The following is a 20,943-nucleotide window of genomic DNA, read 5'->3' on the forward strand; positions in this document are numbered from 1 at the left end:
ACTGGGTGAATGGGTCTGTGACTGTAAAGCGCTTTGTCCTTGTAGGAAGAAAGGCGCTATATAAGTATACGCCATTTACCATGGCAGGAAGTGAATCAGCAGATTCTGACACGCAGAAAAGAAACTTTTCATTTGAGCTCTGAACTGATATGCAACACAGTATTAATGTAAAGTGTTACACAACGGTCCAAAACCGCTCAATCTGCAGAATCAGATGATTATATAAACACTTCACTACTGTCAGTTTTTTTTAACAGTCTCAACATATCAACTACCTAGGGCTGGGCGATATGGCCTAAAAATAAAATCTCCGATTTTTAATAAAATTGTATTCGATTTCCGGCAGAGGAGTAGTAGAAGACGGCAGAGCTAACTCAGTTTTTCTCCCGCTGCTTTTTTCCACAATGAATGTGAATATGTGTGTGCTGAGTTCCCTGTTTGCAAAAGGAGGGGGCAGGCACTCAGCGCAAGCCAATGTGTGTGTGTGCTGAAATGTGTGTGTGCTGAGTTGCTGCGTTCTGCGCTCCAGCATTATCAAAAGGAGGGGGCAGACACTCAGCTTAGTGAGTGTGTGAGTGTCAGTTTGTGTTACTCAGTTAGGGAGAACAGTAATTTAAAAAAATAAGGTTTTCCTCCAAAACATGTTAACATGCCTGCGCCTTAACACCCGGTGTGCCTTTTGTATGTGTCAAATATCAAAGAAATTACCCATAACTGAGACCACGCCCTATAACCCGGTGCCCTCTATGGTTGTGAAAATACGGTAGTTTAAAAAAAAGAATGGAGTCAGAATGAAATAATGTTCAAATCCTCGTCTTTAGAATGCAGTAATAGCAGCCGTGTTTTTAAAATCCAGGGAGGTGGAAACGTCACTTTTCTGGATGGAGTTTTCTCCGCAGTGGTTAAAAAATAAGTAAAGGTTAAATGGCGCCATATGCATGTGATTGTACTATGTGCGTAAAATTCCAATCGCAGATGATGTCATCACAATGGAGTTGCATTTTGCAGCCATTTGGGCAATTCCCTTCTGGCAGCCTCAGAAGGGAATTGCTGTGAAGTATAAAGCGGGCATTAGAGTCTGAGCTTAGACCTGTAGTGGACGACAAATCACCTGCGGGACAATGGGGCAGCTCTTCCTTGGGGACGCTGGTCATCCTCTGGAAGTCGTCATGGCAGGCGTTGCAGAAGTGCGTGGTGCCGAAGCAGAAGAAAACCGCCACGGAGCAGCAGTACCGGCACTTATACTCAAGGAAGTCGGTGCCATGCTTGGAGCACATCTGAATCAACACAGCAGGGGTCAGAAAAGGAACTCCACTTTTTCCCATCACTCCAGAGAACCGGAGAATTTTCTTCTAGGCTTTGAAAGTTCATTTGACATTTCTTTTGTTTCTTTCACTTTCACTTTGTTCATTAAAAAATTTTTAGAATAAAAAATAAATGGATAAAATCTAAGAATTAAAAAACAGCGGCCAAATTTGACTCTGTGGTTTCTCCAGGGTTAAATACATTTATTGTGGTCCATTTCTGATGCAATGTTGAATGATTATGAAGGAAGTAAAAAATTAAGATGATCTAAAAAGAAAACCACTGACTTAAAACATAAGTGGAATGCCTAATAAAGAGAGCAAAAAAACGTTCAATTTTCAAAGTTTACATTCAGTTTAAATAAACAAAACACTAGATTTTTGTGTAGCGTTAAGAAGCAGAAAATATTCTAATTCTTCTGCAAAACAATGTTTTACAGGAGTAGTCCCTCATCTTCTTCAGGCCCCAGACCAGTTTAATGTTAGACAATGTTTTCATGGACCAGCCTGTAGAAAGTTGAAGTCGGTGTCTGATTTTCTTTTAAGCTTCAGGTTTCCTATAACTTCTGAGGGAAGTTAATCTTCATCCTCTGTAAAATAACTGTAGCTGCTTCCCACTGTCATTGTTCACTGGATTTTGTGAAAGACCCATTAAAATGTGATCTGCTTAACTTTGCCCTTAACAGTCAAACTGGAAGCTAAAAAACTGAACGCCAACATCTGCGTTTTCTGAAGGCCTGGCAGATAAATACAACTAACTAGAATAGTTTAATGTCACAAAAATTGGTATTTTCTTCACACAATAATAAATGTGAATCCACCATGTTTGAAACTTTGTTAGCAGCATCATATTAGCTAGTCGATGCATATTCTATAGAATGGGGTTGGTAATTGGGACGACTGTCTCAATAAATTCCTATTTCGGGTAAAGGCTCAGGTTTTTGTCTGGTAAATAAATGACCCAAGGATCGAGTCACTGTCTGGGGGTTGGGGACCACCGTTTCACACGGCTCATTCAACTCTTCAGATCGGCTGCAGTTTCTCAAAAACCAACCTGAGCCCGAGAGACATCTGAACATGCTCCACAGATCAGCTCTCTGGGGTCATAGTCATCGCCCTGTCCTGCTTCTGCATCACAGCGGGCTTCTCCCCCAAAGTATGCCTGTGAAAGACAGACGTCATCAGATCTCTGCCTGCGCATCAAAGTGAAACGCTCTGTGTTGCTCATCCAGCACCTTCTTGCACTTGTAGCAGACATAGTATGCGTATCTGTTCATGGCAAAGCCGGCAGGGTCGTTGTGGAAGCGTGCGCCGGGTGTGGTTATGGCCTCGCTCTTGTGCAGACCCTCGTACTCGAGCCTCATCAGAGCCTTCCTCCTCACATCCTCATAGAGCTCCTTAATTGGGTCAAGCAGGTCCTTGATCACAGAGTGATTGATTTTGTTCTGAATCAACAACAAAAGATAAAAAATGTCAAAGTTAGTTTGTGTGGCCGATGACTCGAAGGCACAAACGAGCTCAATTAACCAAGTGGTGCAAGAAAAGCATCAAACCTTGCAAATAGGACACAGCATGAACCCAAAAGTGATCCGGGGCCCGAGCCAGCGATTCTCAAGAACACGCCGAGTGCACTGGAGGTGGAACACGTGACTGCAGTCCAGCTGGAAAAAAAAAAATCCAACAGTTTGAGCAGAATGTTCTAAAAACATTTCTGAACAAACTTTAAAAGGGGAGAGCTACCTGTATGGCAGGAGCAGCGGAGAGGGCTTCTGTGAAGCAGATCATACACATATCGTCTGCATCCTGTTTCAGACAACCGGTGTTCTTATCACAGCCGTGCAAACAAGGCAAGCAGCTCTCCTCGTTCTTGACTCCTCCACAGGGGTGTCCACAGGGATGGGTCCTGCAGCAGGCCAGCTTGGCATACTCCTGACAGGAAACACCACCAGGTGAGATGCCGGGATGAAAAAACAGACCAACACGACACAATAAACCAGCTAAAAAGAAATCCCTTCACCGTTGGCGCAACGCTAAACAATCTTTTTACAGACTCTGTTAAGGTAAAGCCCTTAACACCTGAATGTGCAAATATTTGCTCAGTTTATACAGTTGCACTGATTTTTCCAGATAAAAAGGCACAGAGATGAAATAATCAAACACTATTAAGTTGCTCGAGCCATCTAAATCTATATGTTTGGTAGTTGGACGCCTCTAAACCACATTATTGAATTATCTTGACGTCTTGTAAAAAATAAAATAAAAAAAAAGCTACTAGTGTCCCAGAATTTAAAAGTGCAAGTTCCCCATATTCCATTCATTTGACCACAAACCCATCAGCACATTAGAGGGTGCACAGAAACCAGTAAAAAAAAATCCATTCTAGTTGTTCCAATGGTGGCTTTTGTGGGTTTTAAGCGTTACGTGTAAGTCCATTGTATATTATTTGGTCCATGTTGTTGCCCTGTAGTTCATCATCATTCCACTAAGGACAGTAGAAGGGATTTTTTTCACTCCTTTTTTTGTTGTTTTATAAAACACAAATCATATAATGAATCAAAATAAAACTATGATTTAAAAAAAAAGGAGGTTTGAACCGTTGCATCCCTAATAAAAAACATGGCTAAATTGGGAAAACATAAAACATGCAAATGCATGGTTCATTTACAAACTTTCTTGTGGTTAAAGCACAAGTAACTGATTGAGCTGATTAGTGGGTGAAATTATTTTAATTCCTTTAAAACCAGTTTTTTTGTCAAATGGATCCTTCTGTCGGAGCTGCCTCTGATGGGTATTTTGCTTCCACTGCACTCAGACATACAAACAGATGAGTACCGGTACATGCTTCGTTATAAATCAGAGCGATCGTCACTGAATATGACACCCTCTCTGCTCCAGTTCTCACCTGCTGCCAACCTACTGCCTTCTTGTCATCATTTTCTGTCAGCTGTTCTGCTTCCATTTTAATATATAACTGTGTTACCATAACAAGTATCTTTAAAGATGGAATTCATCCAGTAATACTCGTTATTTATGCTTTAGGTTTGCTACCGGTTACAGGACAGCAGAAGGGGAAGTCCCCATGAATATCAAATAGTAATTTTTCTTAAATTTAAGATACAAACAAATGTATTTTTTATAAAATGATGCATATGATTAAACGGGAACATTGTGTTTTATCGACAATGTTCTTTGTATTTACATATTACATTATATAATATATTACATAATCGCTCACCAAAGATCAAAGTTTTTTCCCCCTCTTTTTCTTATAGCTTTTATTGATCAAATTACAAATAGTCATTATGCAAAACAAGATTCTTACTATTATCTTTTAAATTATATATTTCCAATAAACAAATTAACCCCCCCCCAAAGTTATGGAGTGTCCGATAGATCAATTCAAATACTCTCATCAATGAAATGAATAAAATAATCCTCGTTTAAAAAAAATGGTTTCAACATGGCCTGACATCTAAGTACCCCTAAGTTATCAAATACCAGCGATCAATGTTATATTTACCATGTTTTTGATGGTTGCAGGAAAGACCATTCCCCTAAACTGGTTTAGACCCTCCCCTAAACTGGTTTAGACCCTGCCCATCAACTACAGCTCAGCAGAAACAAAAGTTAAAACGTGTCTATATGACGTGATGAGTGTCTGACTGCCCAACTACGGCGGAAAGTTGACAGTTTTCAAAAAGAGTGTCTACTGTTTTGGACTGATTTTTTTTGGTCCCTGAATGTGTTCGGTTATATCGCCCCCAGTCTACTTGAATCCACTTTTTATTTTTGTGTATTTTCAAGGGTCTCAACACATGTTATTGTTTGTTTCTGTTATGTTATTTGGATCCTTAGATAGTAAAAAAAAAAAAGAACGTTATTTGGACTGATGACGATGAAACTTTAGGCGTGGTGTTTTGTTGAGGTTCAATACCTGACAGTCTGGGTCAGAGCAGACGCTGCCCACTGCAGACAGCTCGGTCCCATTTCTGGTTCCGCAGAACCGGCAAGCTTCGGAGCTGCTCGATGCTGGTTTACCTGCAAACACATCCGATTGTAGAACCTGTTGTGCGCAGAAATGTCACGATTTCTTTACATTATATAGAGTGTTACCTGTGTGTTCTCTGAATTCTACCATGGCCTTCATCGTCTTTGAGTCCGCCAGGGCCATGAGCCAGAAGAGCTTCGTCCTCCCGCAGCCCTCATGGAGATCTACCTTTATGGCCTCCTCTTCCTCCTTGAACACCTGGAAAAAAGGCACAGATATGAACTCCAATTTCAGGAAGTACTTTGTTTCTTTGAAATAAAGTTTTACTGGTTTGTATTGGGGTCAGGAAAGATCACGCTCTCACCTGTCTTTGGTGAGAGCGTGTGCGTCGGTGCAGGTGGAGGAATCGGTCACAGTCGGTGCAAAGGTTTCCACACATGTTGCACAAGATTATAGCTGCTGTCTCTCCATCATCATGGTTGTCACACATAGGCTGTGGGTGGGACAGGAGGGAATAAATTAGAAACAGATTTCATGCCAAGCGGTTGGTTTACTGTAGCTGTGAATCCAGCTCTCACCATCTGCTTCTGCTGTCCATCTTTCCCCATCCAGCGACCAGAAGACAGCCTGTCCACATGATCCTGGTCCAGCACACAGAGAGAGGCCAAAGCCAGCCACAGCTGACAGCCAGAAGCACAAAAAGGAACCCATCATTCACTGTTTTTTAAAGCGCAAAGTCACAATCTGCTTAAAAGATCCCTTTCATACCCTAGTTGTTGCAATGCAGCGAACAGGAGAACGGTGCTCTTCCTCCATTTTGGTGAGGGCTATGATAGTCTCAGCAATTGCATTTTTGGTAACTCTGGACCAGGCATCTGACAGATGACCCTAAAAAAACACAACCCATAACCCTTAGAGATCCTTTCGGTGCTATTCTGACATAATACTGGGAAACAAACCACAGAACTCACAGCTGCCATGTCTTTGACCAGCTTTATGATGATCTCAGCGATCTGTGGAGGGGTGGAGCCTTTCATCCACCAGTGGCTCTCGCCTCTGCGGATGTAGCTGAAAGGAAGACGCAGAGAAGCTGACATTTATCCACTAACCAAGACTTTGAGGCCATCACATTATCTTCACAAATTTGGAGCAAACGCATAACTACCAAATGTTGTAGTTCCTTAAATGACCACTGGAAGCTGGTTTCAGAAGGAAGCAATTTCCCATAGACTTCCATATAAAAGAGTCTAACTTTACACCCAAAAAAGACTTGTGCATAGCCTGGTTAGAATTCATTTTTATTTTCAATTGCTTTGCTTTTTATCCATGTCGATTGGAGGGGGAGTATAATTTATTTTAATCTAAACTCAATCATGAGATTTATTGAATTTCTTTTAATTGACAGGATATCAGAATAATAGATAAACTAAACAAAACATAAATTTACTTTGTCCAAACTTTTGAAAGGTTTTGGACTGAGCAAGCTCCTAACCCATTTCCAGATTCATCTCAGTTGTTCAGAAACCTAAAGGAAATGTAAAAAGATTATTAGTATGTCAACCTGTGGGATCCTCTGGCTCACCTAGAGTTGAAGATCATAGGCAACGTGACGGTTGTGACGCCCTTCCCTGCAGACATGCCGGCTGTGCCGGAGATGGTGGTGCCTTTGGCTTTCAGCTGCACCGTGAGCGCTTTGGCGATGCAGCCCAGGAACATGTCAAGGATCCCAAGTCGGTTCCAGTCGCCCTTCTCCGTGGAGTGAATGATGTCACTGATGTCAGCCGGCGGCAGAGCCTTCACCCCGATAATACTGGCGAGACGCACCGGCGTCACTTCAGGCAGGACCCGCCTGAGCAAAGATGTCACCTGAGGAAAGGAAACTCACCTGTTAAACAAAACTCCCCCAGCCTACCAATAAAGGTCGATCTGACAACATTTCTTCCTTTTTAACACAGTAAAATAAGTTAAATGACATTACTAATATACCATGCTCTTCATAAAGCTAAAAGTAAACCTTGAACACAAGTCATTTGGTAAAAAATTGATCATCTTGTAGCTAAATAGAAAAATACACAAATGTTCTAAAATAAAATTGCTGTAGAAAATCCTTTTCTTTTCCTTTTTTTTTAAATAGCCTCCTCATAGTGCATCGCTGCTAGTATAAAATGTTGATCATGCTTCTGTTAGGGTAAATCAATCATCTCAAAAAAGGGGGAACCAGCTTTGTGATGCTAAAAACTGAGGTTGCCTTATTCCAAATGAGCAAATCTTGCCTAAAAACAGTAACAGAGGCGATTGTGATAAGGTTAAAAGTTTGGATCCTCTCCCACCTGTCTCTGGACTCTCGGTGAAGCAGTGTGCAGCAGAGAAAACAGGTCTTGCATAAGCGTGAGCTGCTGAGCCAAATACTGACGGCCGACATTGGAGCCACTGAGAGCCAGGACCATGGAGAGGAGCTCAAAGCAGTACGCGTCTGAGGACGCATCGTCGTCACTGGGTTGAGAGTTGGCATTCTCTTTACTGGAGATGGCATGCTCCCACTCCTCCCTCACACGCGTGGCCTCCATGCGAATGGCCTGGACGATGTGTGCACACACCTGAAGGGAAAGGTTTACTGTAACACCATAAATCCATGCAGGGATGTCAGAGTTGAACATTTCGCGGAGTCTGTACCTGTTTCTGCAGGTTGGTCAGTTTGCTCCTGCTGAAGATAATTCCCACCATGTGCTCTTTCAGGTCTGCATCAGATGGTACCTGTTTGCAGAAATGCAGGGTAAAATGCTTAGCATGTATGGTTGCACATCACTAGATATGACACAATCAAAGAAGAGATGAAGACCTTGTCCTCTCCCTCTGGTGATGAAAGCAGATTTTTCTCCTCCTGCTCTGGAGTTGGTTCTGCATCTCCACAGATTAATTTTCCAAAAACCTACAAGTGCAAGAGGAGAACGCTTTCAAAAAAGCCCTTAAATGTCTAATGTGTGCAAAGAAAATGCTGAGGACAGCAGTGCCTACCTGTGAGGTGATGAGGCGGAAAACTCTCAGGGTTTCAGTCTCACAGTTCTTCTGTTGGGCCATGCTGGCTGATATTTGTCCAGGTATCTTGATGCTTTCGCCTTCTTTCCAACCGAGAACCTTCACCTGGCGCACCCTCAGGGTGTTTTCAGGACCTTTCAGTTCTACTTTGATCACGTGATGGTCTCCCCCTGGAAGCTCACTGGTCACCCAGCCCATGTGGCGCGAGTCCAGATCCACCTGGGAAGAGATCAAGAATCTTAATACAACAGATGTGGGAAGCTTCACTTTAGAATATCTATTTTTTGTGGTTTTCATTGAAAAAGTAGCACCTTTTTACAGTATTCCTTACTTCAAAATAAGTTTACAGCTCTGTAAATGTAGAAAAGTGACATACTCTGAACTCGAACAGTAAAAAAAAAGTTCCAACCTGCTTGATTCTGCAGAGGTCTTCAATGGCTTTTCCACACAAGAACGTCACTGATGTGACTTTGTTCTGCAAGTTCAGCGAAAATGAAAAATATAAACAAACACTTATAAACCCTCATTTTGCTTTGAATATTTTTCAATGATCTAAATTATCTTTTTCTTCCGTCACATGATGCTGGGTTTGATCTCAACCAAATCTGCTTTTGTACTGATGTTCTACGGCAAAACACGGCTAAAACAGTTAAGGGAGGGACTAAATCTGTCATTGTGACTGTGCTGTGGTTCTATACCCCGATGTCTCTGGAGTTGTCCACATGAACGGACACTTTGAATGCATTGATGCCTTTCACACAGCTGATAGCGATGCTCTTGGTTTTATTTTTGTCCTCGTCTCCAGACTCCCAGAAGGTCTCTGTTGAACCGTCTGTTAGGCTGCCGATCATGGCGGGGCGGCTCGATGTCTTCATGTCTACCACACTGGTAAGGTCTTTTAAACAGGTAACCAAGCACAGATCCTGGAAAGACACACACAGCTTGATCAGACTTTGGAGAAACCGTAGATCTAATGCAAACCCATACAAAAACAGAGATTTTCTTCCTTACCTGGCTCAATGCTTCATAACCAGACTGCACACTGATGTTGAAGCTCTCCTCGCTGTCTCCATCATCCGACTTGGATAAAATATTGTTAATGTGATGGAAAACGTTGCTCTGATGGAGGAACTGATGATCAGACTGCTTAAACTTGAGACTCCAGCATCTATTAAAACAAACCGCAATTATCATAACCAAATCCAGAATCCAGAAACTACAAAACAAAATGTCCCCAAAAGATTCTGAGGCTAAAGAGTCAAAGTTACCTTAATGCCATCTGCTGTAATGAACTGCCACCAGGAAGTGACATCATGAGGTCAGAGATGGTCTGAAGGAGGCGGTGGAAGGTGTGGGGCAGAGGATGGGCGGCCTCGCCGGCGATCACAATGTCCGACAGCGGGTGCTCACAAACGCCAAGGTCTCTTTCCTGTGTGTTGATGGCATTCACTTAACTCCAAGACACAACAGCAGAGCCGCACGGTGCGAGTTTAAGCTGCTCCAACCTGCTCGACGTTTTCTTTGTTCCCTTTGTTTTCCTCCTCCTCCTCATCCTCTGGCTCAGAGGGGGACGGCGTGAGCGATGCCACAAAATGCCAGAGAATGTCGTGCAGACAGGTGGTCTGGATCACATTGCAGAGCAGCCAATTGAAGGCCTGACAGAATCAAAATCAATACAATAATGGATCAGCTCAATAAACAAAATTGCTACAACACATTTGAACACAAATACGTATTTTCTAAGAATAGAAGAATGTTCAGCTGTACAGACCTCCATGGCAAACACCCTGCAGGCAGACTTTCGCAGAGCATGTTTCATTGCCACCTCCAGCCCCTCCAGGTCATGATGCTGGATAACAAAAGCCAGAACGGGCCACTGGAAGTTCCTCTCTCCTTTGCTGAGGGATCCGTGAGCGGAGATCAGCCTGGAAAGCTCTGGAGATGGATGCCGCAAGAGGGAGGAGCCTACTTCTATGTGAAGAGTAGATTAGTGTCATTTTTAAAGTGTTCTTGCACTTTTGTTTGTGTGATATGTCATAATGTGGTCATGAAGGATCACCTGCATCACCACTCTGAACCCTGCGTCTGGGGACAGCTTTGACTCGAGCTGGAGACAGCGAGTGCTGCTTGTCGTACTCGGAGGCCACAACCGAGTAGGACCTCTGGAACACGGTTCGCTTCGCAGTGTCGCTGTCTGTGATCGGGCTGGTCTCAAGACTGAAACAAAGCAGGAAAACGATGAAAACACAGTTTGGCACGTGGTTTCCAAAAACCTGTAAGTAGTGACATTTATTTTAGGACATCAGTGCACAAAATGTTTAGCGAGATGACCTAATTTCTAATGTCAAAAGAAAAGTTTATGCTGATCATTAAAAAGTTAGAAATAAAACAGCAACTAAAACAATGGAGACGTATGACATTTATCATTTCTGATGTCAGCCATTGAATTCTAGACAGCCAAAATCCAGGTTGCATTGACCCCAGTCCCAAAAACGGGGTCCCAAAAAAGTGAAACAAAGTTAAGTTTAAAGATCTCTTGGCTCAGCCCATCTGTCAATTAAAAATCCCCCCCACCACCATCTAAATCTGAGCAAATTACAGCCCTAAAAAAATCAGCATGACAGATCTGACAGATCTTACAAAATAAAATTCATCCCGAACATTTGTCACGAATAGAAAAGTCATTTTGGATGTAAAATCTGACTTTTTAAACAAAAAAGTCAGTGATTTAAATTGTGTTTTTTGAAGTCATGCTTTATGTAACGCTAAATTAAACTCCCAGATCTGTGTTTCCCAAAGCCACTCAGGTTTCTGTAACTAAATTGTCATCAGCCTTTTCCTTCACCAGTTTAATTCAGAACTGAGAAAGCCTTTTAGATAAAAGGAAGAATGTTTTAAATCTTTTCTGCTATATAACATTGGTTTATATTTTAATTACTCCCACAATGGAATTATGAGTTGTTTTAAAATGGTTTTGTATCTTCATTTGACAACAACAAAAGGGTTATATATACCAGAAATTGGTAAAAGTCCATCCATTTATCCCTAGTTTGTGTGAAGATGCGTTTACCTGGGGGGCATGGATTTCATGTTGCTCTCTGGTTCCTCAAAGACGTTGGGGCAGGCGTCAGGGGTGACAGAAATGTAGGGTGCAGGAACAGATGTTGAGCGCAAATACCTCATCTCATCCTGGAAGAGGTTGTCGTCTTGGTAGCCCCCAAAGTTCTCAGTGTGCTGCCTGACATGGCAACAGACACGCAACACATTTAACACAAAACCTGTATTGCTGCAATGCTTTCAGGACCCAAAACAGAAAAGCTTTGAAATACCTGGCTAGTGTCTGCAGGTAGAGGCAGCCCATTTTATTGGGGAGTTCTTCTGACACGCCCTCCTTCAGGCTGGGGAGCAGTTGGGAGTAAGGAGGTCGAGGAGGGTGGTGGCAGAGCATGCTGGGTTCTGCTGCACTGCTAAGCGACAGCAGGAACAGAGCGTTTGCCCGGATCACCTGGTGGGCTTCCATAGTGGGGAGGGCCCTTGGGGTCTTCACTTGCAAAGGCTTTTTTCTTGACTGCTTAACCTGGTTGGAAAATGTGCAGATTAGGGTTATTTTTAAAAGGGAAGATTTACTGTAAGGCTAATATGAAGATGAAACCTTAGTTAGTTAGTGGCCTTTATTAGCTTTTTTTTTCTACAGTATGCTTTATTTATTTACCTACAAATGTATTTTTGTTGCAATGCTTTATATACCAATCTTTTTAGTAAAACCCCAGCTTCTTTTTTGTGCAGGTATTTTTCGTTATATTACACAAAAATTCCACAACAAACAAGAAATTGTCCAAAAGACTAAATTTTGAGTAGTAAATTATGATTTTTTAAACTGCAAAAATCACAAAAATTGAGATCTAACTGTTTTTATGTTTTAAAAACAAAAGATCAAACTTGTAGAAAATAAAATAAAAATGAATAAATCCATAAACGAAGCAAAGACCAGGTCAAAACTATGTGAAGCTCCACTCAGGGATTCCAAGGGGTATCCTAATTATTTGTCATAACTCTAGCTATGTTAGGTTTAAACCAAAGAATTCAAAGCTTAAAAACTTTTTAAAACCTGAAGGTTAACTTTGAATTGAAACTATACCATTGGGTTGTCTGTGCCATTCCAACATCTTTGTATACAGGTTATTGGCAAACCTACTGGTGAGTTTAGAGACTACTGAAGGTTACAAGATGAAGTCCTCTGAATAAGGGTTACCTTTTCCCGAGCCGCACTCTGTTTCTCTCTGAGGTACTTCTCCCGACAGCGATCGCACACCAGGTACCAGGTGCTGCCTCCTATGCCTCCGTCCCCACAGTTTCCAGCCCAACCTCCACAGAAATGACCAATACTGTTGTAGCCTTGGCCCCCAGCATAGCGGCCACAGCCTGAAACCAAAAGACGTAAAAGATGGTTAAAGAAAAAACTGAATGCATTTTTTACCATTTCTTTTTAAAATGCTGCATGAAGCACAACTTCACCCTCACCTGGGTGAGCTTGTCTCATGTGGTAGGTGACAGGGTAGGGATGAGATTCCCCACACAGTTCACAGATGGTGTCCTTCTCCGGTCCTCCCATGGCCAGCTGAGCCATCTCTCCAAACAGATTCCCCCGCGGTCGCACCTCTGCCTTCTCCCGTTTCTTCTTCTCCTTTTTGATCTTCTTACTGTCCTTTTCGTGCTCCTTCTTTTTTAGGATGGCGCTGGAGCCTGGGCTGGGGAATATCATGTTCTGGGTTGCTGCCTTGATTGTGGCCATTGAAATGTCCTCCCAGAATGCTACTAAATGCTGCAACGTTAGGGGCAGGATCGATTTTGTCCTTATAGAGTTGTGGGAGGTCATCTCGTAGGGAGCTGCGTCCAGTTTTCCATCCTCGCACTTTTCTGGCAGTGGGGGTTCCTTCAGCATGGATAGGACTTTATTTTTGTTGATGCTGCCCATCTTTGAGATGTCTGGACCATGTGGAGCGATGTTGAACATGTTGAGTGCGGAGGAAATCTCTAACGAATGGCGGTTCTTCAGCTTGCTCTCCTTCTCCTCGGCTCCCTGTCCTCCCATGGAGCTGCGGATGGGAGCGTGCTCTTTGGTGAGGTCTGGGTTGAACTTAAGGAATGAGGAGCAGGCCATGGCATCGTGGACAATTCCTTCATGCCACAGGAAAGCAGCAAAGACGGAGCGAGCACACTCTGCCACAGAGGGTGACATAGCCTGTTTTGCGGGTTCTGTAACCTTTGAAGTGCTGTCAGTTTTAAAGAGAGGCCCAGATTTTTCCTTCTTGGGGCGAGTGTGACGACTGGAGGTTTTGCGACTGACTTTGGGTGAAGAGCGACTCTCAGATTCCTCCTTAACAGGGGCCTTACCGATGCTGAAATGCACCTTACACGAACCTTCATCCGAATAGGTAACCTCTGCGTTCTCGTCGTTGGCATCCTCGTTGGAGAGGAGGGCGCTGGACGAGCAGACTTCTACCACTTCACTGTGCAGGTTCTCTTGAGTCACATGGGGAGAAGGAGCCCGGTTTTCAGTAGTCTCGATGGATCCTTTATTTGGGTCTTTAGGGGACAGTTTCTGCTTGGGGGAGGTGGATCTGCCCCTAAGAGGCTCTGTAAGTGGGACCTTCTTTTTTCTAAGTGTATCTGGGTCCAGGGTGTACGAGTCTGATTTGGATCTCTCTCTGGGAGGATCAAGTTGGGCTTTAGGAGAAGGGCTGATTTTAGGATGGTAGTTCTTGTCTATGTAGGTTGAGGAAGAGTGTTGTGAGGAGGCACTCGAAGGACTTGATCTGCCTGAGGAGGAAACGGCTTTTTGCTTGGGAGACGAAGAGCGAGAACCAGGGTTTGGAGACTCCGCCCGCACTCCCGAGGTTCTACCATCCGCCTTGAGAGCCTGCAGGGTGTTGTGGTTGGGTGAATGGGAGCGGCTGTGCGAGTCAGATCTCAGTTTGGCCGTATCCGAGCGCAGAATGAGGGCCTCGCTGGCCGACCGGGCCCCCTCGCTCGATTTGTGCCGACTCTGCTCAGATGAGCGGCTCCCTCGACTCTCCTGTTTGGGCGAACGGTTCTCCTGGTGTTGTTTGGAGGACGAGGACACTGAGCGCGCAGCGGACATCGGGTTCCCACGCTCACCTAAACATAATCAAGTTGAACAGTGTTACAAAAGTAACAACCATCTGTGGAGGGATTTATACCTTAAACTCTTGAGACCTGGTGTCCACATACAAGGACATCACATTGTGGGTTTTATTAACAACTGTAGTTAACTCCGATTCCCTGGGGCCCTGTGACTACGGAATAAAAAAAGGCATTTCAAACAAGAGCTTGGGTCTCAAGACTTTAAGTGGAAACTTTTGAGAGCACCATAAAGCTATGTTCACACTAGACGGGAGTTACATATCAGAAACTCGAATGCTAAGACAATGTACATGCGTGATCGGAGGTCCTGAAGTCGTGGCAGCAGCGCGTTTTTGGCGTTGCCTTGAATTCAGAGTTCAAATTTCTGAACTTTGGATTACGCAAAGAGTCGTCTTATCCGACTACTTTTGCACGTGACGTGTTGATGATGTGATTAGTGGGTGGAGTCCAAAAACCAACACGGAGGAGAAACTTATTTTAATTCCTGATCTGTAAGCGATGCTTCATTTTTGTATAGACAATAATAAAAAGGTCCCATAATTTTAATCTTAGTTATATTTTTTCTCTCCTCAGACTCATGCGGGACAGCATGTTGACTGGGTCACAGAGAGATGGATGTACCGCTGAAAGCAGCAGTCATTCAGACACAGCTCCTGCAACATAGTGAACATCACCGACCCGGGAGAATCTCTGAATGATGTCATGAACCCAGAACACGGAGACGTGATTACCAATGCTTTTGTAGAGCTTTTTATAAAAGAAATAAAACCTGATCTCTCAACATCATCCGTGTCTTGCATGCATTGCAATGAGATCCACCGTCAAGGGTTCCATGTTACAATGAAGCTTTTGACAGTAGCTCCTCCCACACGCGTCGCGAGCATAACGTTTTTGAACACATTTTTGACAAGCGTCCAGCAGCAGAATTGACACGGGTCGAAAGAAAGGCAGCGGATGCCAACTTTTACAGGCAAATTGCATTCAATGTGAACGTAGCAGTACAATACAGTGAAGACAAAAAAAAAAGTCAAAGACGAGTTTGTTTAATGCAAAGCAACAACTTCTTATTTTTTCTGAATGTTTTTGCAAACGTATTGTCTGCTGTCAGACTAACTGATGTGGATGATGAAAGCTGCAGAGCCATGACGGTGCTGATGAAGAATGGAGACCAGCAACTCGTGCTTACTGTATGTAAGGATGAACTGACTAATAATGACATAATTAATAACAAATCCCAACATCTATATCATCACCAATGAATTTGTTTTTCTAAGTACAATTTCATATTATTGAAAGCCAAGTTTCCTTTTCCTCCATTTTATTATGAGCTCATGGAGTTTAAGTTATGGCTTTGTAAATGACATATATTATTTTGCACAAAAAAGTCTTGTCACTTCACAGCTTAACATTTTAGGTTTAATAAAAAATTGCTGAATAGATGTGCAAACAAATTTCTAGAATAAATTTAAGTCATGGAATGACTTTGCAGTGTAAAAGAATTACCAGACATGTACAAAAACCTGTCTAGAAATGTAGATTAACTGAATCTTTAAGGGAAATGAATAAATTAATAAGGTTTTATGACTTTTTGAAGCACTTCAAAAAGAAAAAAAATACGAAAATATTTAATTATCTTCAAGATTAAAAATAATTAAAAACCATGTTAGGAATATAATTGATCAGTGTCTGATCAAATTTAGTGTCGTCTTTCAATCAGCTGTCTTCTATATTTGCAGAAGAACCAAATGGGAGGAGGTAAACAAACAAGTGGGCTAATAATCAGAAAACCAATAAGGCTGTAGACTTTAGACATCATGCCTTGGTTAAATCAGGAAAACATAAGGAAGAAAAACAGAGGAAACATGAGGTAATGTTTAGACCTAAACCTCAGAAAAGATTTTGAAGAAAATTCACAAGAAGAAAAAAAAAAAGGAACCTAACTTGTTAATGTATAAAAACCACTTCATTACAGGGATGAATAAAAGTCTTTCGATTGAAAGCGAATTATTTCAACTGCCTAATGATAAATGACGAATCTAAACAAGGGGTAAAAGGGGTAAAATGCAAAAACATTGGTAACATTTCAATAAATATGACAATTAAAAAGTAAAATGAAAAAAAAAATGTTCTTGATGGTTTTAGGGTGCATCAAAAAACATGAAAGGAATAATATAGAGTCTGCAGTAACTGTACCTTGTTGCATTTAAGTTATTTATTTTAAACAGTTTGCGTTTTGCTTATAGAAAAAAAAACTGAGGATAAAATTTACTTCTTCAGAATTAGTTTTTTTTTTATTTTAAATTTAGGATTTTTAGAAACAACAAAAAATCCAGAATGCCCAGCTGTTAAATTTATGGTGTATTTTTTTAATGATCGCTCCTTTACCATCGTCATTCCTGGAATTTATTTTAATGTACAATTTAAACCTTCAGACCCAGAAGACATTAGTGTAAATCAAATTGCCAGAACTGCAAATGCATGTAGCTAGTTAAAGTACATCTAAACTTTACTAGAATTCTAGTATTTTTAGTACTAGCCCTTTTTTTTAAATTAGCTACTTCTAAACAGTTTTTACCCCCAAGTAGACAAACATACAAAAGGGACAAAAACAGATATGTGTTGCGATATATAACCTTAAAACTATTTTTAGAGTTAATTAAGCAAATACTAATATAAGGTACTAAAATGTAATAAAATCTTGTTTAAAATTGAATGCGTTTCCTGAGACAAAGCTTGATTTTATAAGTGTTCTACTAGCATCACTACATTTTCTAATTGTGTTTTTTCTTTTTAGTTTTCAAGCCACTTCTGGTTTTAAGGTTCATCCCCCTCCCCTCTGTTCCGTCTGAGGGGGGGGGGGGGGGTTATGCATTCTGTGATTACCCACCCTTTTGCCTTAAAGCGAGAGATGAGAGAGCAGTGCCATGCCCAGCCAGGGACACACTGCTTTTGTGCACACGCTCGTGAGAAGCAAGGCTGCGTGATGAACCATCTACAGCGGGAAACAGTGGAGCAAGTAAACAAGCCAGACATGGAATGCAAGGAGGCAACCACACCAAGAAAAGAAGGACGTTCAAAGCAGCAACGACAACGAGAACGACACACGACAACATGTTACAAATGACGGGGAAGACCGACATGTAAAGCTGACACACGAAGAGAGACACAATGAAAAACACACAAAATGAAAGAGTCGTGAATGTTTTATTTACTCAGATTTCCTTTGGTGGAAGACTGTAAATTTATGGCTAATTGCATTAAAAAAGGGGAGGGATGTAAAAGGAAAACAAGTAAAAATATTAAAGTTTTGGTCAACAAAATAGAAGTTTTGAGAGAATATTATTTTATAAGTTTTTTTTACTTTCAACTTTAGCAGTGGAAAAAGGATTTACCAGTATTTAAATGTTTGCGTATATTTAGAAATACAGTTCTGATAAATAGAAAAAACTCAAAACAACTTCAAACTATGGATGCAGGATAAAAATTGGGTAATAATGAACAATTATGGCACCATCCAAATTATTCTCATCAGTAAAAGTTTGGCAGCAAAATGGGCCGATAGTTAAAACCTCAAATTTCCCTCTCTCTGATAAGCCTTTCTTCATGTCTCCTCCTCACCCCGCCCTTCCTGCAAGCCACCGCCCCATGTTAGTGATGTCACAGCTCAGCGTCTGCTGAGCGCTCTGGGGCTATGCCCAATTCAACCTCCTGAACTACTGATAAACTATAAAGTGCAGACCTATGTAGTCCCCTGGACTTTAAAAACAATTCAGACACATGCTTACTATTTTTTTTTTAAATGGCAAATATGACATCAACAATACCCCAAAGTAAAAGCCTAATAAAAATGAACCTTTTATGAAGGAATTAGGAATTTGGACGCAACCTCAAACATGACACTGCATTTCCTCGCGTTGGAGACGAATGATTCACTTGCTTTTTGCAAGATATGTTCAACAAAAGGACCACGAGGGGGTTAAGAAATAAATAAAATAAAGTTGGGCTTTATCGCCACAAATCATACGTCGTCTGAAAATCCATCACTGCGTCGTGTGGAAAGAATACAAAGCTGCCACCAGTGTTAACGTAGATGTAAAAAAAAAAATTAAAGAAGACATACCCACAAGGTTAAAAGATTAGATTTGGACTTACAAATAATATTTTTTCTCAAGTATTTAAAACAAAAAGAATTATCGGTAGATTATCGCTATTGGATACAAGAAACAAGAAATGATCGGTTACTGGTATTAGGTATAAATATTCATTATCATGTATCACTACTTTAAACTTTACAGAAGAAAGGGAAATTCAGGGCTAAATTTAGTTCATAGAATATTTAGTTTGTAGAATTTTTGTTTCTTTGTAAAAAAAAAACTTTCAGGACTCTGCAATTCATTTACAGCAATGCCACAAAAACCAAGCAGAGAAAGTAGCACATCAGAATGACAAAACATACATCAAATGCTGAAAAGACGTCAGAAAAACACACAGACCAGGATCTTTTCCCTTAAAAGAACCCTATCAATCTAATTTTAGCATCACTCTTCTGTTGTTGGAAGCAGAAACTCTTCTTTGACTTTTACATTTCTGCTCATTTGGGAACGAATGCAGAAACCCAACAAACGGTGGCAGAAATCAACAGTTTCTTCAGAAGCGTCCGGGTGGTTAAAGAGGAAAACAGACAAAGCATCATTCAATGATGAAAACTGGAGATCTGAATAAAGAAAAGCCAGTATGAAGCAGAAATGATGTAGCAAAACAAGACATTAAAGAAAAAATAAAAGGAGTTTTTTGTTCTGAGCCTAAAAAAAATCTTGTTTTGAAGAATAAAAAACATCAACCCATGCTGATTTTTTATTTCAGAAACAGGATTTTAAGAAATCCAAGCTTGGCTATAAACTCTCTGTAATCTGATGTGCTGCTTGTTGTTTGTGTCCTAAAATATGAGAACATAAAGATCAAGTGGAAACAAGTCAACACCTGTGTCAGCAAGTACTGTCAGAAAGCAGGACAGACTTACTCAGAAGCTGGGGCTGAGACACTTGGGAGGGGGATTGTCCAAACACAAATGGGCTGTGGACAAGGGAGGAGGAAGAGGAGGAGGAGGAGGAAGGAGGTTGGGCAGCTTGCTCAAATATGGAGGCAGAGGGAGCTGCTGAGAGGAAAGGCGCAGACTGAATGGAATTCAGTATGGCACTCAGCCGGTCACCTGCAAACGTGGAGACAGAGGAAGGGGAGACACTACAGCTTACACTATGCTTTGAGGATTCCAGTGGGGGTAAAAAAAATGTGACTTGGTTCAAGTTTCATCTAGTCGTGAGGTCATCTCTTGCAACACATTGGATGTGAGGAGTTATTGTGGGCATATAAGTTCCATGAAGTCTTGTGCAGGGCCAAAAGTGGGGGGGGGGGGGAGATTGCACAAGGGCTTGAGTGGGCTCAAAACTCTTTGTTGAACAAAAGATCCTGGTCTAGATCAGGTGTGGAGGGAGTTTGTGTCAGTCGTGATCTCTACTCAACAGTGCATTCAAACTGAATGGCTTTTCCATATCTGAACTTTAAATACCCTATGTAGAAGATCTAAAGTGGAGGGGCTGACAAATGGAGAGGGGCAAAGATTAGCTTCTTATGAAATGTGGTTCTAAAAGAGGATTCAAGAGGCTTCAATGCATGAAACCCTGTTTTCAAACGCTTCTGGTTCCGTTCTGGAGGTTCTTAGGTCTTAATGGGGAACAATCAGGTGTTTACATGACTGTAAACGCTGCTTCTTACTCTAGACGAGAAGCAAAGTATAATTTTTGTGACAGATTATGAAGGAGCAAAACCTTAAAATTATGTGACAAGTGAAGCATCGACTATATAGAAGAACCGGGCTGAGTAGCCCCTCCTCCCTCACGTTTCAAACAGGAAGCATTCGCTTTGTTTTTTTCATATCATTTTTTTAATTTTGTAGTCCAAGTTTTTCAAGCTATAAACTGTCCAATCAGATGCATCAATAAAAGTTGGTGGTCTCACATTGAACTTTAGAAACATTTGATTTTCGTGAGCTCAGTTCCTATGGTAGGGATGTTGCCTTCCAACAAGCTCACTCCTGATTGGCAAGAGTGGTTGCCATAAAAACGATGACTCAGACCGATTTGGACCAATCGTTTCTTACTGACGTCATCTGATTCCAACATGGCGACGTCCATGTCACACAAAAATTGTGACTGTTTTTCCGTTGTTTGGTTTGAATGGAAGCAAGTCATTTTCTACGGGTCATGTCTCACTCAGTCCAGTTCTCATATTCAGTTGATGCAGCGAAGTCACAATGAAGCTGAATCTACTAGTTTCAAGCTAAATTCTTTTTTTTGTTTTTTAGTTTTAGCAGTTTAGCACTAACAAACATTTTTTAACCACTTTAGAAGCAAAACAATACAAGGCAGACACATCTTATATCATTTTTTGCAC

The 20,943-nt window shown here is 41.5% G+C and overlaps 1 protein-coding gene across 18 annotated transcripts in view; it reads right to left on the reverse strand.

Moving 5' to 3' along the window:
- Positions 1–20,943, reverse strand: part of mycbp2 (MYC binding protein 2, E3 ubiquitin protein ligase) — an 80,478-nt gene that overhangs the window by 1,571 nt on the left and 57,964 nt on the right. For 11 of the 18 annotated variants that reach the window (XM_023950833.1, XM_023950827.1, XM_023950830.1 and 8 more), the window contains 29 exons: positions 19,514–19,702; positions 17,381–17,485; positions 12,850–14,487; positions 12,581–12,750; positions 11,658–11,905; positions 11,399–11,566; positions 10,388–10,545; positions 10,100–10,299; positions 9,834–9,983; positions 9,597–9,757; positions 9,340–9,496; positions 9,027–9,251; positions 8,738–8,803; positions 8,308–8,547; positions 8,132–8,221; positions 7,966–8,046; positions 7,623–7,889; positions 6,875–7,158; positions 6,264–6,360; positions 6,061–6,180; positions 5,871–5,972; positions 5,657–5,785; positions 5,418–5,550; positions 5,239–5,342; positions 3,045–3,233; positions 2,858–2,965; positions 2,540–2,749; positions 2,359–2,466; positions 1,112–1,277 (listed from right to left, as the gene is read on the reverse strand). In XM_023950833.1, coding sequence (XP_023806601.1) covers positions 1,112–1,277; positions 2,359–2,466; positions 2,540–2,749; positions 2,858–2,965; positions 3,045–3,233; positions 5,239–5,342; positions 5,418–5,550; positions 5,657–5,785; positions 5,871–5,972; positions 6,061–6,180; positions 6,264–6,360; positions 6,875–7,158; positions 7,623–7,889; positions 7,966–8,046; positions 8,132–8,221; positions 8,308–8,547; positions 8,738–8,803; positions 9,027–9,251; positions 9,340–9,496; positions 9,597–9,757; positions 9,834–9,983; positions 10,100–10,299; positions 10,388–10,545; positions 11,399–11,566; positions 11,658–11,905; positions 12,581–12,750; positions 12,850–14,487; positions 17,381–17,485; positions 19,514–19,702 — 6,063 coding nt within the window. The remainder of the gene's footprint in view (positions 1–1,111; positions 1,278–2,358; positions 2,467–2,539; positions 2,750–2,857; positions 2,966–3,044; positions 3,234–5,238; positions 5,343–5,417; positions 5,551–5,656; positions 5,786–5,870; positions 5,973–6,060; positions 6,181–6,263; positions 6,361–6,874; positions 7,159–7,622; positions 7,890–7,965; positions 8,047–8,131; positions 8,222–8,307; positions 8,548–8,737; positions 8,804–9,026; positions 9,252–9,339; positions 9,497–9,596; positions 9,758–9,833; positions 9,984–10,099; positions 10,300–10,387; positions 10,546–11,398; positions 11,567–11,657; positions 11,906–12,580; positions 12,751–12,849; positions 14,488–17,380; positions 17,486–19,513; positions 19,703–20,943) is intronic. The other 7 variants (XM_023950837.1, XM_023950842.1, XM_023950840.1 and 4 more) reach the window with 5 other exon arrangements.

The sequence above is a fragment of the Oryzias latipes genome, chromosome 21, assembly GCF_002234675.1.
Source record: "Oryzias latipes chromosome 21, ASM223467v1".
Taxonomy (NCBI): Eukaryota; Metazoa; Chordata; class Actinopteri; order Beloniformes; family Adrianichthyidae; genus Oryzias; species Oryzias latipes.